This window comes from Rhynchophorus ferrugineus, unplaced genomic scaffold (assembly GCF_030347505.1).
Source record: "Rhynchophorus ferrugineus isolate W39M unplaced genomic scaffold, kcgeb_rfMv2 rfM3, whole genome shotgun sequence".
Classification (NCBI taxonomy): Eukaryota; Metazoa; Arthropoda; class Insecta; order Coleoptera; family Curculionidae; genus Rhynchophorus; species Rhynchophorus ferrugineus.
The window spans coordinates 70,022,896-70,039,095 of NW_027472582.1; the positions used below are offsets into that span (position 1 = coordinate 70,022,896).

The 16,200-nt window shown below is 32.6% G+C and overlaps 1 protein-coding gene across 1 annotated transcript; it reads left to right on the forward strand.

The window, feature by feature from the left end:
• Positions 1 to 316: 316 nt before the first annotated feature.
• tho2 (THO complex subunit 2-like protein) lies at positions 317 to 15,185 on the forward strand. The gene is made up of 29 exons (XM_076399569.1): positions 317 to 427; positions 696 to 861; positions 915 to 1,046; positions 1,107 to 1,222; positions 1,425 to 1,558; positions 1,616 to 1,869; positions 1,924 to 2,092; positions 2,142 to 2,292; positions 2,345 to 2,505; positions 3,294 to 3,501; positions 3,563 to 3,883; positions 3,937 to 4,074; positions 4,137 to 4,254; positions 4,307 to 4,651; positions 6,382 to 6,673; positions 6,726 to 7,021; positions 7,077 to 7,243; positions 7,296 to 7,489; positions 7,547 to 7,713; positions 7,773 to 7,839; positions 7,899 to 7,998; positions 8,058 to 8,250; positions 8,364 to 8,529; positions 9,948 to 9,985; positions 12,540 to 12,698; positions 12,757 to 12,820; positions 12,877 to 12,977; positions 14,812 to 14,876; positions 15,017 to 15,185. Exons 1-29 carry the CDS (start codon positions 366 to 368, stop codon positions 15,045 to 15,047), a joined length of 4,575 nt encoding a protein of 1,524 aa, XP_076255684.1. The 5' UTR covers positions 317 to 365; the 3' UTR covers positions 15,048 to 15,185.
• Positions 15,186 to 16,200: the final 1,015 nt, after the last annotated feature.

The window sequence follows — 16,200 nt, forward strand, 5'->3', positions numbered from 1 at the left end:
TGAAAATTTTATTTAATTTCTTGTTTATAATGACGCTTTTTAAGCAAATTAAATAATAATAGAGACTACATAATAAATTAACATGTATTTATAAAAAATCTTTCATTTTGAAATAAAATATTTTTTATAATTAATATAATAAAATATTAATATTTTTAACCAAAATATTGTTATAGTAAAATGTTCTTAATCTTTAACAGACAGGCTTAATACTATGAAAATTATTATCAACTATTAATAAACACTTATTTTTTTGTACATTCCTTTTAATTTTTTTCTTCTTTAGTTAAATGACTGTTCCAAAGAAGAAGAACTATATTGACACATTGCCGGGAGATAAATTACGTCTTCGGCGTTATGTGAAAATGGCTCTTAATTTTTCTGCAGATATTTGGAAAAATTGGGATAAAACGGGAAAACAAGAGTTGTAAGTGAAGTGATTTGTAATTATTTAAATTAATTTATTTTTAAATTTTCAATTTATAAAAATTTCATTTATTTCCTATCTTGTTTAGCTTTGCTATGTAGGTAAACAATAAGGCCTCTATTTCGTTTATACGCGAAAAGACAAAATTCTGAAATTTTCTATAAAACAAGTATTTTAACATATTTACATCTTACAGCTTACCCTTAAAAATTAACATAATGTCCTTCTGTACAATAGGAACTTCTTAGTTTTTCCTGTTATTTTTCAGTGTAAAAGCATGTGTAACCTTATTAAAAGATGAAAATAGTAGTCCGATTTTTGATAAAGATGGGACAGTTACACCAATTATTAGCAATATAAACAGTTTAATAGAGAAAGGTATTAAAGGTGTAATTAAAAAGGAAACTGTTATAACAACTCTTCAAGAGTTAGTGGTAAGTAAAATTGTATATATATTTTAGGTTATTAAAAAATGTCTCAATTTTAGACCATACATCATGATGTAGCCTCTATAGTATGTGATGTCCTTAATGTGGCCGATGCTGTAACCACTCAATTTAGTGGGGAAGAATCCAAAGATAGAGCAAATTTTGGTTTTATTGTAAAAGAATGTGACAAGGTGTGTTCTAATATTAAATATGTATGTGTTACTTGAACTTATTCTTCACTTATTTTTCAGTTGTTTTCTGATAAATTGCTCAAAGAAAGACTTGAAATAGATACATTACATGAATTTGGCATATTGAAAAACAAGGCCTTTTATTCAAAGTTTATTAAAATTAAGACAAAACTTTAGTAAGTAATACTATTTAATTTGATAAAATGCACATGCACTTGCCTTTACACTTTTATGTGCTATAAAATAAGCTTTGTAGACTACTTAATTTGTAAAGTAATAAAATTAAGTTTTGCCATAAGCTTACAAGCCTATGTCTTATACATTATTATGTATATTACTTATTATTAAGAAGTACTTTTAATAGTTTTCGATTTTTAGTTACAAACAAAGAAAGTTCAACTTGTTTCGGGAAGAATGTGAAGGCTTTTCAAAATTACAAACTGAATTAAATAAAGAATTTAACCAAAACACACAAGCATCTGATCTCATAGATATTGTACATTCTTTAATAGGTATGAAATGTTATTTTAATAATAGGTGTGCAATATTTCTCTAATTGATTATTTTAGGTTGTTTTAATCTGGACCCAAATAGAGTTTTAGACATTATATTGGAAAGTTTTGAAAACAAAACAAAAGACGCTCATATATTTGTCCCACTAATTAGATCTTACATGAATGATCCAACAATAATAAGCGAAGTCCTATGTACAAAGTTAGCTTTTCTAAAAAACTCTCAAGAAAATATACCAAAAATGTTTTATATGTTAATTGCACATCTACTACAACATTCTTTAATAAATCTGGATGATATATATTATAGGGTGGGTTTGATTTGTATTCAGCTATCAATAAATTTTATTGTCAATTTTGTTTAGCTAACACCTGATGACAAGGCTATCCAAAAAGATTATGATAAGGCATTAAAAGATGCAAAGGAATATGTTCGTAAACTGCAAATAATATCAATTAGCAACAAAGAAAAGGAAGATGAAAAAGACGAACCTGAAATTATTGAAGATAATTATGAGGGAAATCAGAAACTTGGTATGTATAAATACAATGTTATGAAGCACTATTTATTTCGGTTTTTTAGGTTTGTGTGAGGCATTATTATTGGTGGGAGATTGGGAGACTGCAAGTGTTTTGATAAAAAGACTCCCACAACATTATGCTATTGGCTTTGAACCAATTGCACTAGCTTTGTGCAAACTCCTACACAATATGATTGAACCACTTTATAACAAGTACAAGGTTTTTAAAAATTTTGAAACATCAAGTACTCGACCATTTTTTCAGGTACTGTATTCTTGGGCCGAAGAATCAACGTAAACCTGTTTTACCTCATGAAAATCCATTTGCGCCTAAACCTATAGATAGTTTTGAGGATTTAAAGGAGAAGTTCATTCCCATGCTTTTAATGTTGGGTTCTTCACTACATTATGATCCAGTATTATTAAGTAAGCAAACAAGCAAGCATATACATAATAGATTTAGGAAGATGTATTTATTATTTCTCATATTTAATACAAATACGAAATACAGCAATCTGACATATGTTAAATAAGAAACAGAGCAACTTACATCACTATTACCTAAACTTATGAAAATGGCATTTTTTGTTTGTTTGTAATCCCCGTTTATAGAGTTTTCCATGGTTTCCAAAAATTTGTATAGTTATCGAATTCTCGAAAAGCTAGCCATGGAACCAATTGTTTGTTTGTTTATTAACATTTAAAGAGTTTCTGGTCTCAAACAAAGAATTTTGTTCAGTAAAATTTCAAATGTGAAAACTTGAGCTCAAGTATATCAGTAATCTTTAAAAAACGATAACTTACCAACCAAATGGTCGAATTAGTTTTGTTTTCAAAGAGATCGCGAACAAATATGCTGAAGAGTAGGCAGTGTAATATTGTAGATAAGATTATAGCACCCATATTAGTATTAAAGGTGGAAAGTATGCCGATTAAGAACCAAGATTAGTGGCTCACATGTATTTCTCAATGTCACTGGATGGAATAAAAATTTCATCGAGCGTCGATTATGGATTGACGAAAAACTATAATGCTTTACGGGGAGCTACAAATATGCTATAACATTTTGATCAAACCACTTAAATTTACATTGTCTTGTTATAAGAAACGCCAACAAATAATTTGTTAAAAATTCTTAAAAAGTGTTTTCACATTTGTTGGACCACATTTTAATATAATTAATAGGCTTTATCATATTATTTTATTTTTTATAGGTAAGGTAGTGAGACTTTCAAAATCTGTTCTCCAAGATATAGGCATAGATGGTTCGAGACCTGTGCATGTTTCAGAACATTCTTTATATTATGACATTATTTCTATAACAGATGCAACCATATTTCCTTCTTTGTCGTACCTTGATTGTAATTGTTGTATAGCTGAAGAAATATGGTCTTTGGTGAAATTATATCCTTATCAAATCAGGTGAGCCAGATACGACTGTGAAATATTCCTTCTCATTCTCAATTTCTATACTTCGTTGTAGATATTGTTTATATGCACGATGGAAAAACGATACATATTCGTCGTATCCAGAATTAATGAAAAAACGCGGTGATTCGGAAAAGCAAATCAAAAACATCATGAAAAGAGTGAGCAAAGAAAACGTAAAGCCTGTGGGAAGACTGATTGGGAAACTGACACATTGTTCACCTGGATTCTTATTTGATTATGTTCTATTACAAATCCAGGTTTATAACAATCTCATCAATCCTGTGGTTGATTCATTAAAATATTTAACAAATCTTTCATATGATGTTTTGGGCTATTGTTTGATTGAAACATTATCAAACGCAGATAAAAAAAGGTAAGGTGATTTGAATTCGATCTGGAAATTATCAACACTATCTCAATATTCAGGGTAAAACATGACAGTACTTCCATTTCTACCTGGTTGCAAAGTTTATCTAGTTTTTGTGGTGCTGTGTACAAGAAATATTCCATAGAATTGACTGGTTTATTACAATATGTAGCAAATCAACTTAAAGCCCAGAAAAGGTAATTTTCGCTTCGTTGGTCACCGTCGGCTGATATTTTAAGCGTATTTTTTATCCTTTCAGCTTGGATTTGCTTATATTGAAAGAGGTGGTTCAAAAAATGGCTGGCGTCGAGCCTGCTGAAGATTCAACGATGGACCAACTAAACGCGTTATCTGGTGGAGAATTATTAAAAGGAGAGGTATTTTTTTTCGATGTTACCACTGCACAATTGATACATTTCAAATTTTCAGGCTGGTTATTTCAGTCAAATAAGAAACACGAAAAAGTCATCTTTAAGACTGAAGGAGTCTTTAGGCGAGAACGACCTAGCGGTAGCTTTATGTTTGTTGATGGCCCAACAGAACTATTGTGTGGTGTATAAGGAAACCCAAAAAAGTCACCTGAAGCTGGTAGGGAAGTTATCGGATCAGTGTCAGGATACTTTAGTTCAGTTCGGGACATTTCTCGGGTCGACATTGTCGGTAGACGAGTATGTTAACAAATTACCGAGCATCCAGAGCATGTTGCTGGATTATCATATTCCGACTGAAGTGGCGTTCTTTCTGGCGAGACCGATGTTTAATCACGCAATAAATGTAAGTACTGTTTTCTTAATTTGGCCTGTCAATGAAGAATGACTCTTGTTTAAATGTAACTTCTTCGGAGTAAATTAATAATAACATTTTCCAACATTTATATATTGGTCTCAGTTTTAACTTATTGAATATTAAAAATCAAAATTATTGAATATTGAAAGTTTCTGTATACAGTCAATAACTCAATAATGCTAAATTGTCAAAATCATTGAGTTTAACACTTATTTTATTATATTTACATTGAAATCTTTTCTAAACCACCTATGGTTAATTCACTTAATTAAGAATTATACATCCAAGTAATGTTTTTATTTTTATTGAAGAACATATTTACCTTTTTATGTTTAGTTTTTGTTTAGTTTGTTGCTTTGTTTTCTTGTCAAAACATTCTGATTTCACAGTATTTCTCCTTAATCTCTTCTGTTACTACCAGATTTATGGATATTGATTGATAAAATTAGATTTAATCACTGCATTCTCCCTAATGCATTTGGCATATCTGCAAAAAAGTTAGTATTCATTATCTCGTACATTTCAACTAAGTACTCATATATATTCTGAACAATTAGACACATATCTATTTAGATAAATCTTTCACACTTTAAAATATGATTTTCTGCAGTTATCCTATATTAACTAACTCACCTTTAGTTGTTCCCATTCTCATGATCCTGTCTTAGTATTAAAGCATAATCCCATTTTCCAGCAATCTGATCTACTATGTATCTTTTTTCAGTCCTATTTCCTTAAAAGTAAATTACATAAAACACAATTAACACATTTAATTTATATTTACCAAGTGACAATTTGAAGTACTTCAGGCTTTAATGTGGTATCTCCAATCCAATTTACAGCCTTTGGCAACCACTTGTTGGGATCTTTTTATTGGAGTTTATCCTCTTTCTATTAAAATATAGTCTAAAAATATTATGATTTATAAAACCTAATCAAATGTTATTCTAACTTTTACCTTTTTCCATCAACTTTTATTTTCTTTATACTTTTTTTTATTAGCGTCTTGTCAAGGATGGCCTAATGATCCATTTTGAAATACCTATGTCTATATACAAATTGAAATAACAAGTCTCCCTTATTTTTATGGTATGATTTTAAAGGTAATGTTTGGAATTGCATTGGACCCCTTCGTGGTTTATTAGGCGATAGTAGATCTGATTAATTCGCTGAAGTCTGAAAAATTGTATCAGTGATGAGTACATTTGAGTGATGAGTTTATTTTATATATCTGTTGATATTTGTATATGCTTTGCCAGATATCAGCCAGATAAAAGGAGGTTCAACATAATTTGCAACTTATCAAAGCAATCAGTAGATCTGAGATAGAATAAGTGTGTTCTTTGTTCTGTTCTATTCAAAACCAGTTCCATTTTGGTAAAGCGCAACCGCGATGGAAGGAAAATTATCAAAACTAAAATCAACAGATTTTTTCGCAATTTTGGGCTTATTTTCGTTTAACTATCATTTGATTATTAGTAATTCGATCAATTTAGTGCTAGCTACTCAAATAATTCGGAATTGAACACCCATTGATTCTATTTGTTTTAATGAGGCTAACTTTAAGGAGATGCTTATTTGGTCTGGTTGTATTATCAGTTACAATATCATCGCCAAATTTTCATTTTAGTAATATACTCCAATAAAATGTTATTTGAAAATGTGTATAATTTTTTCGTGGATTCAATAGCTTATTGTCGTATATTCAATGTTCATAGCAAAAGTACGATCAGTTGAGAAAAGCGGACCCTAATTACAAGAAGATGTCAACAGCCCTGAAAAACCAGAAGTTTCACGAGGCTGTCCAGGAAATCATGCAGCCGGTTTCTAATTCTCTTTTACCTCTTCACCCCATCAAAACCTGGGAAGATATCACCCCCCTGTTTTTAGCAACATTCTGGTCGCTGACTATGTATGATTTATATGTACCTGAAGAAACGTATCAACAAGTGATAAATAAGGCAAAACAACAGTCCTTGTCTGCGATAGAAGCCAATACAAGCACCAAAGGTAATATGAAATACTGCAGACATTTTAGATATATTGTATGATCATTTCTTAGGCAAAAAAGAGCAAGAACGTTTTCAATCGCTGATTGAGAAACTCCAAGACGAAAAGAAGAAACAGTCTGAGCACGTTGAGAAAGTGATGTTTAGATTGAAACAGGAGAAGGATTCGTGGTTCCTCTCCAGGACGGGAAAATCCGCAAAAACCGAGTCGATCACTAGATTTTTACAATTGTGTCTATTTCCTCGGTGCACTTTTACTCAGATAGACGCAGTTTACTGCGCCAAGTTCGTTCACACCATTCATATGTTGAAAACGCCGAATTTCTCGACGCTGTTATGTTATGATAGAGTAAGTCAACACCTGAAGGCTGTAAGCTGGAAATGCATATTTGAATTAATTTCAGCTGTTTTGTGATGTTACCTACTCGATAATTTCATGCACGGAGAACGAAGCGATGCGGTACGGACGATTTCTTTATGCCATGCTAGAAACAGTAATGAAGTGGCACAAATCGAGGGAGATATTCGAGAAAGAATGCGCCAATTATCCCGGTTTCATGACTAAATATAGGTTCGTTTTGATCTCATCAGGTCGGCACAGATATTTTAATTATTTATCGTAGGGTTAGTAATTACACGGCTGATAGTTTGGACAATGTTGGTTACGAAAATTACAGGCACGTTTGCCACAAATGGCACTACAAACTAGCCAAGGCGGTAGTGACTTGTTTGGAGTCCAAGGACTACGTCCAAATTCGTAACTCGCTCATAGTATTGATCAAGATAATCCCCTTCTTCCCAACGTTAATAAAATTAGGTGAGTAAAGCCCATCAAAAAGTCACGTCGCGGAGTTTCATGGAAACCAACTTGCAGCTCAGTTCCTGGAAAAGAAGATCGAAACGGTCAGAGACGAGGAGAAAAACAACAGACAGGACTTATTCACGTTATCCAGCAGTTATGTGGGTCTGTTAAAACAAAGACTAAACGGAGGGCATATGATGAAGGAGTCCGATTTCCATATCCCAGTAGAGAAAGAAAAGGTAGGACTCCGTCGTTATTTGAGTGACTCTAAACGTTTAACTTGATTTTTACTTTGTAGTTCCTAAAAAGTCAGGATAACATAAACACGAACGGGAAGGAGTCGATTAAATTTAACGATTCCAAAGGTGCAGTTTCTGTTAGCAATACATGCTTGATAATTTTACTGATATTCTGTGTTTTATAGAAAACGTGGTGAAGGAAAAAACGGATAAAAAGACCATTCGTCAACCATCAGAAGAAGCGCGAATGCTGAAAACTCCCAGTAGTAACTCTGAATACAACGCGTTAGTTATAGTTAGATTTCACGCGATTGTTTTTTAACTTTCTTTTTCCTTAATTACAGGACCAATACCAATAAGGACAAAAGGGAAGAGAAGTTATTCAAAGAGGATTCAAAAGAAAAATACGCTCAAAAAGAAGAAAAACGCATCGCTGATGACAATGAGAAGGAACGAGAAAAGCGGCGAGAACGGAAGGAAGAAAAACTAAATCTCAGTAAAGAAGAAAGGCGCGATAGGGGAAGTCAGGAATTCCGGGTAAATAAATTTTCATTTTGCCTTTCATGTATTTAAGAACATATATCAGTTCGAACATTTAAACCACACTTGGGTCCTTGCTTTTTACAAAAATACGATAATTTCGTTTCCAGGAAGACAGATATATAGAAATGCTGAGCCCAAAGGACGATCATTATGGAAGCGATAGACAGGACAGATTTTACGACGAGAGAAATTATTATCGTGAAATTAGAGACGAGAGAGAGAGTGGATCCATCAATTTGGTTAGACACAGTCAGGAACCAGAACCAGAGAGAGGTAGGCATAGACATCTTATTGATCCCTTTTAAACAAATCAAAAAATCGGAATAATAACAGGTCAATTGAAAAGTCCCCGGCCTACCATAGTAAAACACAATTTTTTGGCAAAATTAGTTTTTTTATTCGACGTAATTCCCTTCAAGGGTGGTACACTGATTATTACGACCCTCCAACTTTTCGATACCATTTTTGTAGTACGATTTGTCCTTTGCTTCAAAATAGGCCTCAGTTTCGTGGATCACCTCTTCGTTCGACAAAAATTTCTTCCCAGTAAGCATTCTTTTAAGATCTGAGAACAGGAAATAGTCGCTGAGGGCCAGATCTGGAGAATACGGTGGATGAGGAAGCAATTTGAAGCCCAATTCAGGGATTTTTGCTATCGTTTTCACAGACTTGTGACACGGTGTATTGTCTTGGTGAAGCACCACTTTTTTTTTCTTCAAAAGCGGCCGTTTTTTCGGCGATTTCGACCTTCAAACGCTGCAATAACGCTATGTAATAGTCGTTGTTGATAGTCCTTCCTTTTTCAAGGTAGTCAATGAAAATTATTCCATGCGCATCCCAAAATACAGACGGCATAACCTTACCAGCCGACTGTTGCGTTTTCTCACGCTTTAGAGCGGGTTCATCGAGACAGTCGGAAGACTGTCTATTGGACTTCGGAGTGAAATGATGGAGCCATGTTTCATCCATTGTCACATATCGACGCAAAAACTCGGGTTTATTACGCTTGATCATCTTCAAACACTTCCGCATCATCAACTCGTCGTTGTTTTTGGTCAAAAGTGAGCTGGCGTGGCACCCACTTTACACAGAGCTTTCTCATACCCAAATATTCGTGAATGATATGATGTACACGTTCAGTTGATATCTTTAGAGTGCCTGCTGTTTCATTCAATTTCAATTTACGGTCATCTCTCAAACTCGGCATCAAGCCAAGTTTTTGCTTCAACTGTATGTTTTCCCTTCAAAAGCAATATTTTATCAACACGCGAAATTCCTCTTTATTAATTTTTTTCACAATTGCAAAAGTTGCTTCTATATCAAAAGTCGCTTAACAAAATTTATACACCCATCTTTTGAGGGTTATGGCCAACTAAAAAACATATGGATTTAATTCTAGTAGCGTCATCTATGTGTCAGCCCGGGGACTTAAATTTACTATTTCTGGATGTTTCTAGATCTATTTTGACCACTTTATCCTAAAATTTTCCAAATTGATATGGCAAAAGTAGCTATTGTTCCAATTTCTGTAATAGGCTTTAAAAATTTCTTTAAACCTATTAACACATAAAAAAGCTTTAATAAAATATCAAACGTTCAGAATTAATTTTAGTATTTCTACATTGAAACATTTCTGTTTAATATTCAATAACTTATAGACGTACCTTTACGACTTTTTTATCTCGTTTCAGATGTAAAAAGAAGAAAAGTGGATGTAAATTCGTCCAAGGTTAGTATCGGAGTGAGATAGCACCACTGCAAGTTTCAGGGTCGCCACCCTAAAACTACATCCACCAAAATTAACCTGTTTATCCTAAGGGAGATTGGGCTGAAGTGTTCTTAAACTCGATAATTCAAAAGAAAGTTAAATCAGAGTGCGACTAATTAAATGTGAACGAGGTGATCAGTATTGGCGAATATAGGCCAGACCAAAAATACAAGAGCATGTAATTCACTGGATATGACGTTTTATATTCCCCCATCTACCAGACAAGGAATGCGGATCAAAAACATCAAATAATAGCATATATGTTCTACCGAAACATACTGATATTTGGAATGTTACCTTAATGTCAAAGCAAATCCCTTTAATCTTCAGTGAAGATTGAGATAACAATCTGAAGGAGTGATTGTAACTTAAACCATAATGTGATATAAGAATATTGGGATCATAAAATCCAATTGGTGAATTGGAGAAGACGATTGTCATCACGAGCTGAGATGCATTTTCTGTTCGAGAACACGAAGATATCGCAGAACCGAAGAGAATGCCGTGTACAGAAAAAAGAAGCCGTCCGAGCCAAGTGTTCAAGCCAATGGCGAAACATAATAAATATATTGTAAAGCGTGCTCCTAAAATCTTGGTTGCGAAGGACTGTTTTTGGTGTATGGGACATAGTGTTTGGAACTTGATTGGTTTGAAATGATTTGAATAAAACAGCCCAATCTTCCATTTTGTCTTATAATGTTGGGAAGGGTCGTACTGCCTTAAGGTAGGTAATAGTTTAGAATAAACGGAACGTGGAAATAAAGTTATTCATAGCAAGACGAACAAAGTTTAATGGATGTTAATGATAATTTTGTAATATATTTCGAAAAAAATAGAATGGTTTCAGAATTACAGCAAAATGTTGTAAATTTGGGAAAAATAACTAAAAAAAAAAGTTAATCATTTTATAGAGAAATGTTGCCTAATTTTTAATTTAAACCAGTATGTTTTTTTTATTTTTTGGGTTATTTTTACTATACTATGATTTATAATAATATAGTTAAAAAGTTAAATAAATAGATAACATTTTTTACTTTTATGGTTTTGTTAATATGTGTTCACAAAATCATTTCAACAGACTAAATCTATTTCTCATAGGGTGGTTTTACCAGTTTTAAAATAAATGTTTAATATTGAAGGTTGCCAAATCATGTGTAATAGTACATACATCCTACAGTACATTATTTAAATACAATATTATATATGTGTTTAACAAGGCTTTTAACTACTAAATACAAAACATGGTAAATTTCAAACGTTTATTCAAGAAAATGATTATTAATGTATTTTAAAAGTAAGTAATTAACCGCAACCATAGTAAAAAATAATTCTTAGAAGCCAAGAAAGTTATCTATCTCAGTTGTGAGCTCTTTTACAGAATTGAATTAAATAGAAACAAAGATAATTAATAATCGCACGGAGAAATATCTGGACTATACGGGTGGGTGCGTTTATTGTGGTGTAACAGAACACATTCGATTTACATATAAACTCTATATATGAAATTAGGTTGATATATATATTGCAATATATTTAACTCTCAGTTTTATCTCTTTATTGAATACTTTTGTGTGTTATTTTTAACACCTGAAAAGAAAAACAACAAAAAACCCTTGGGTGATATAAAATGGTGAATTAATTTTTCAGGTACTTGATATACTGTGGTATATACTGAGTTGTTCAATATGTTTTGTCGTTCGATAAGAAAAATAGTGTTTAAAATACCTATTCAGTTCTCAAATTTCCACGGACCAATGGAGATGAATGGATAAGAATCCGAAAAACTGCAGGCACACTGCCAGGTCTGGAATTTTTGAAACGTAAAAACAACCAAAAATCAGACCTAGCTATATCTGGCGAATAAAGAAAAGCTCTAGCTTTATTTATTTGAGGTACGAGTAACATTTGTTTGAGGTACGAGTATTTGTACCAAATCTGGCAAATAAGCTGTATGTTGGAACTATTTAAAATCTGGGTTTATTGTTTTGTTCGATTTTTAGCGATTAAAAACCGCAGCCAAAATATTGACTTCACCAGTTGATGGGTTGCCTGGGGCTTCTACTAAATCTCAACAAATGTTATAACGCCATCACTTATTGAACACCAATCTTATAGAGCGGCCTATTGTGTGTAAATAATTTAAGTACCTTACCAACGAACATACTGTTTTTCTCGTTCATTCAAAATTATGAATGGGTTATTTTTTTTGCTCCAAGAAACCTTATTTAATATCATTGCTATGTATAGTTTGACGACCTAATTAGGGAGATATTCCCAATTCTCGTCACCCAGAAGAAATTCCCGAATTCGCTCTGAAACGTATAAATCAAGATACCTTTGTAACAAAAGAAATCCTTCTTTACGGCAATAGAAGAATTAGACCTAGTAGTATTAATCAATAATTATAGTAATAATAATAAGAAAGTGAGGAGGTGTGGAGCGTCGATTCCTCCCAACCAACAACTTTCTTCCGTCTGCCCGGCCTAATGTTCCCTCTTCCCGGTTGTCTGTGCAGAGTTCCAAGCATGAAGAACGCAAAACGATGTCCATCATCAAATATTACACGGAAAAGTCCGAAAAGAAGGAACGTTCGGGGAAAGTTAAAGAGAAACGGGAGAAGATTAGCGAAGAGGAGAAGGAATTGAAGAAGGAAAGGAAACTGGGACGAAAACGAGTAAGTGTCCGAGATTTCCGTTCGTTAAATTCGCCGTAATCGATTGCGGTATTTCTAGGACCGCATCGAGGAAAGCCTTCACCAGCAGGATATTATAAAACGACGTAGAGACGAAGAAAAGGGTAACGAAGAACACCCAAAAAATAACATCTCGATTTTACCCTAAATTCCTTTTTAGTCAACAAGTTATTATCTCATCAAAACGGAGAACTGATAGAACCAGCCGCTGTACATACACGAGAAAAACATCATGGCAGAAGTGAATTGAGGGAAACAAGGGTAAACTTTCTTTCGTTGAATATACAGGGTGTCCACTGAGACGGTTCATATTTTAAGAGCAAGTGTTAATGCATTAATACGTTTTTAATCAGCCAATGCCAAGAGCAGGGCCTACTGATTCCACACTCTTGCGCATTCTCAAACATCCCAAATTTCCGGATATTCCGGTTTATCATTTCAACGCCTAGTGTCCACACATTCATGAGAGTAATTGTTAGGTGGTAATTTTTGTTAATTTTATGTTTACATTATTCCTGGATTAGTTTATATAATTATTTGTTACTTTACAGAGAAAATTACCAGCAGAAAATATGCTTGTAAAGTATAAATTATAGGTAAATTGTTATATTTTAGTACCACTAATTTTGTAGATTGCTAAGGACAAAATTAATCCTACATTAGATATGCTTAGTACAATTTTAATTTACAAATTTATTGCTAGTGTTTTGTCGTATTTGCATTATTACACAGCAAAACTAAGCTAATGTTTGTGTAATTTGGTATGCTTTAAGATTCTGATTTCCTGCGTGTTGTCTAATAACTGTGTTGCTTCAACGTTGCTCTGATTTAGTAATCTTATTTCATGTTTTAAGGCGAAATCTTGAATCAGTTCGTATATCAATTTAATTTCGAGGCTATCATGCAGCTCCTCGTTGGTTACATAACGATAATCATTGGTAATTAATGGTAGAACTTTGTTTTTGGTGCGTTGGATTACTAGTTGGTTTGATATTGTGCACACCATATGTCCAAATTGGCTTTATGATTGACTGATTAACCAATCTCTTTTATTTTAAGTTAAATTCAGAGTATCTTCCGACTAACCAGTACAGTTGCTTGACTTTGAATCTTATCTGCTCTGCTTTTTATCTAACATAATATTTCCAATTTAACCTACTATCGAGATGTATTCCGAGGTATTTTGCTGATTCTGCTTGAAGATCTGTCAAGTGATATAATTAGGTTTTTGTCATTTCGCCGCAACGCAAAATTAACATGGACGGATTTGGAGCTATTTGTTGCTAAGTGTATTTTCTAGTCTCTAGTCCATTTCTAGATTTTGTTGGCTGCTTCTTGTACTTTTTCTACAGCCTTAAACAGATACATCTTTTGCCATGACAACTGTGTCGTCGGCAAAGTTTTACGTTAAATGACATGAAAACTGACCAATATGATGTAGTTTCAGTGACTGCGATTTGCGAAAAGTATTGCCGAATAGGGTACTGATACAAATGAAAAATATGTTTAAATATATATATAATTGCCAGTGCCCTGAAAATAATATCAAAGGTATAGTGTGTAAAAAGTATAGTCTGTTTGTTTTATAAAATAAGCAGCTCTACCACAGTTTATCAGCAAAAATGTGTGTGAAATTGGTGAACATTATGCCTTGTTTCAACGTAAGAAAAAGTGTTGTTTTTAGTTATTTAATTTCCTTTATTTTATTATTTTTCCTAAGAAGCTTCACTTAATTATGAAAACAATAATTTCAAGGATTATGTTTTAGGAAAAACTTGCGCAAAACTAATGTTGGAAGTTTTTCCTAGACATTATAGACTAAATAATAATATTCAGTGAAATCCATTTTCATTCAAAATATTATCCAAACAAGCAAAACTAGAAGATACCCATGGTAACTGTTCGAAGCACTTTTGGGGTGTAAATTTTATACAAAAAATAAATTCCGCTGAAATGATGAACCATTTCATACATATACACTTTTCTACAATGACTTTCTTTAAAATTTGAACTTTCTCACATGACACACTGTAACTCAGTAAATAATTAAAACAAATCTAATGAAGTAGTAAGTGTAATGATCCTTAATTTCTAGGAAATATCACCGAGTTATGCAAGCCGCGAACGATCACATGAAAGGAGTGCGTCAAGAGAGAAACAATATCCTTTTTATAAAACGTATTTTTCGGTGTGTACAGTTGGAGTAGCGTGAGCATACCTACTGTACATACTTCGATTGATTTCCAAACCATATAATTTTAACCGTTATTTATCGATAATTTTTCCTTAATTAAGATTACCAGGAGGAGTTCAGAGAACAAGAGGAGGTAGCTAATGGAAAATTTCAAGTTAGCTGGCAGACGTGTAATTTTAACGATTCCTCATAACAAGAAATGAACCGCCATTAAAGGATATATTTTTATGTGATTAGTACACTAAGAGCTTAGAATAAATGTATTTTTCTTTTCACTAGGGCTTATTATTTTTCCCTTTCTTTTACAGCTCAATTGAATTGTAAGTAGTATTGAGCAAAATCGAATTATAATTAGATTGTTTCGATTATATTAAAACCTACTAAGTCAACGATCAAAAATAAAATTTTACATTTATGATAAAAATCCTATTATAAACAAGATATATCAGTTACTGTAATCAATATATGATATATTTTATTATAATCGAACAAAACTAGTTGTATGCAATTCATTATTCCAGGAAAGATAATATTATGTTAGATTAAGATAAATTCAAAAAAGTTTTATTAGAGTGTATTTAGAATATATATTGTACATTGCCGGTTGCATATGCCAAAAATTAACGTATTAAAGTCTATCCAATAACACAGCCAATGTATGACGCAAGGTTGTCGCATTAACTTAGAAATTTGGTTTGCAATGTTAGTAACCTCTGATTATTATCACTCACTTGGGGAATTTTGTAGACGTTTAATAACAGGGTTGATCAACAAAACATAATTTTATAGACCGATTTGGTCACTTGTTCAGACGCATGAAACAGCATTCTGTCTCTTTAATTTTAATAGAAGAAAAAATTCACTGAGTTTAAAATGAATTTTACATTTTTAAAAACTGCATAAGGACTATAGCCCATTCAATAAAACAGTTAATTTACGTCATCTAAATTTATGACGTAAAGACGTCGCAATGTTCCCGGGTCAACTTTGACTTTTAGTTCATTCCAATAAAACAGCCAATGCGCATCATCAACATCGTCGTACGTATTGCCAAATTTAATTTATAAACACATAAAATCGATTTTAAACTCGGAACATTTTTGTTTCTCAGTTTTCTTATTAACATTACTCTAGTTAGAAAGGGATAAAATGAAGTCTATTGTGTCCAATTAAGTCTATAAGGTTCGATTTGTGTTGGTACTGGTCGACACCCTTGTCATATGTCAATTAAAATACAATAAACAACTCTAAACTACAAACTATTTTGACTTTAATTAAATAAATATGCAT

Bases quoted from the DNA above. Each gene is read 5' to 3' on its own strand.
- tho2 (XM_076399569.1), top strand. From the start codon at position 366: ATGGCTCTTAATTTTTCTGCAGATATTTGGAAAAATTGGGATAAAACG. The intron at 3,884-3,936 runs GTAAGGTGATTT...CTCAATATTCAG, and splicing joins TCAAACGCAGATAAAAAAAG to GGTAAAACATGACAGTACTT. The intron at 12,821-12,876 runs GTAACGAAGAAC...ATTCCTTTTTAG, and splicing joins ACGTAGAGACGAAGAAAAGG to TCAACAAGTTATTATCTCAT.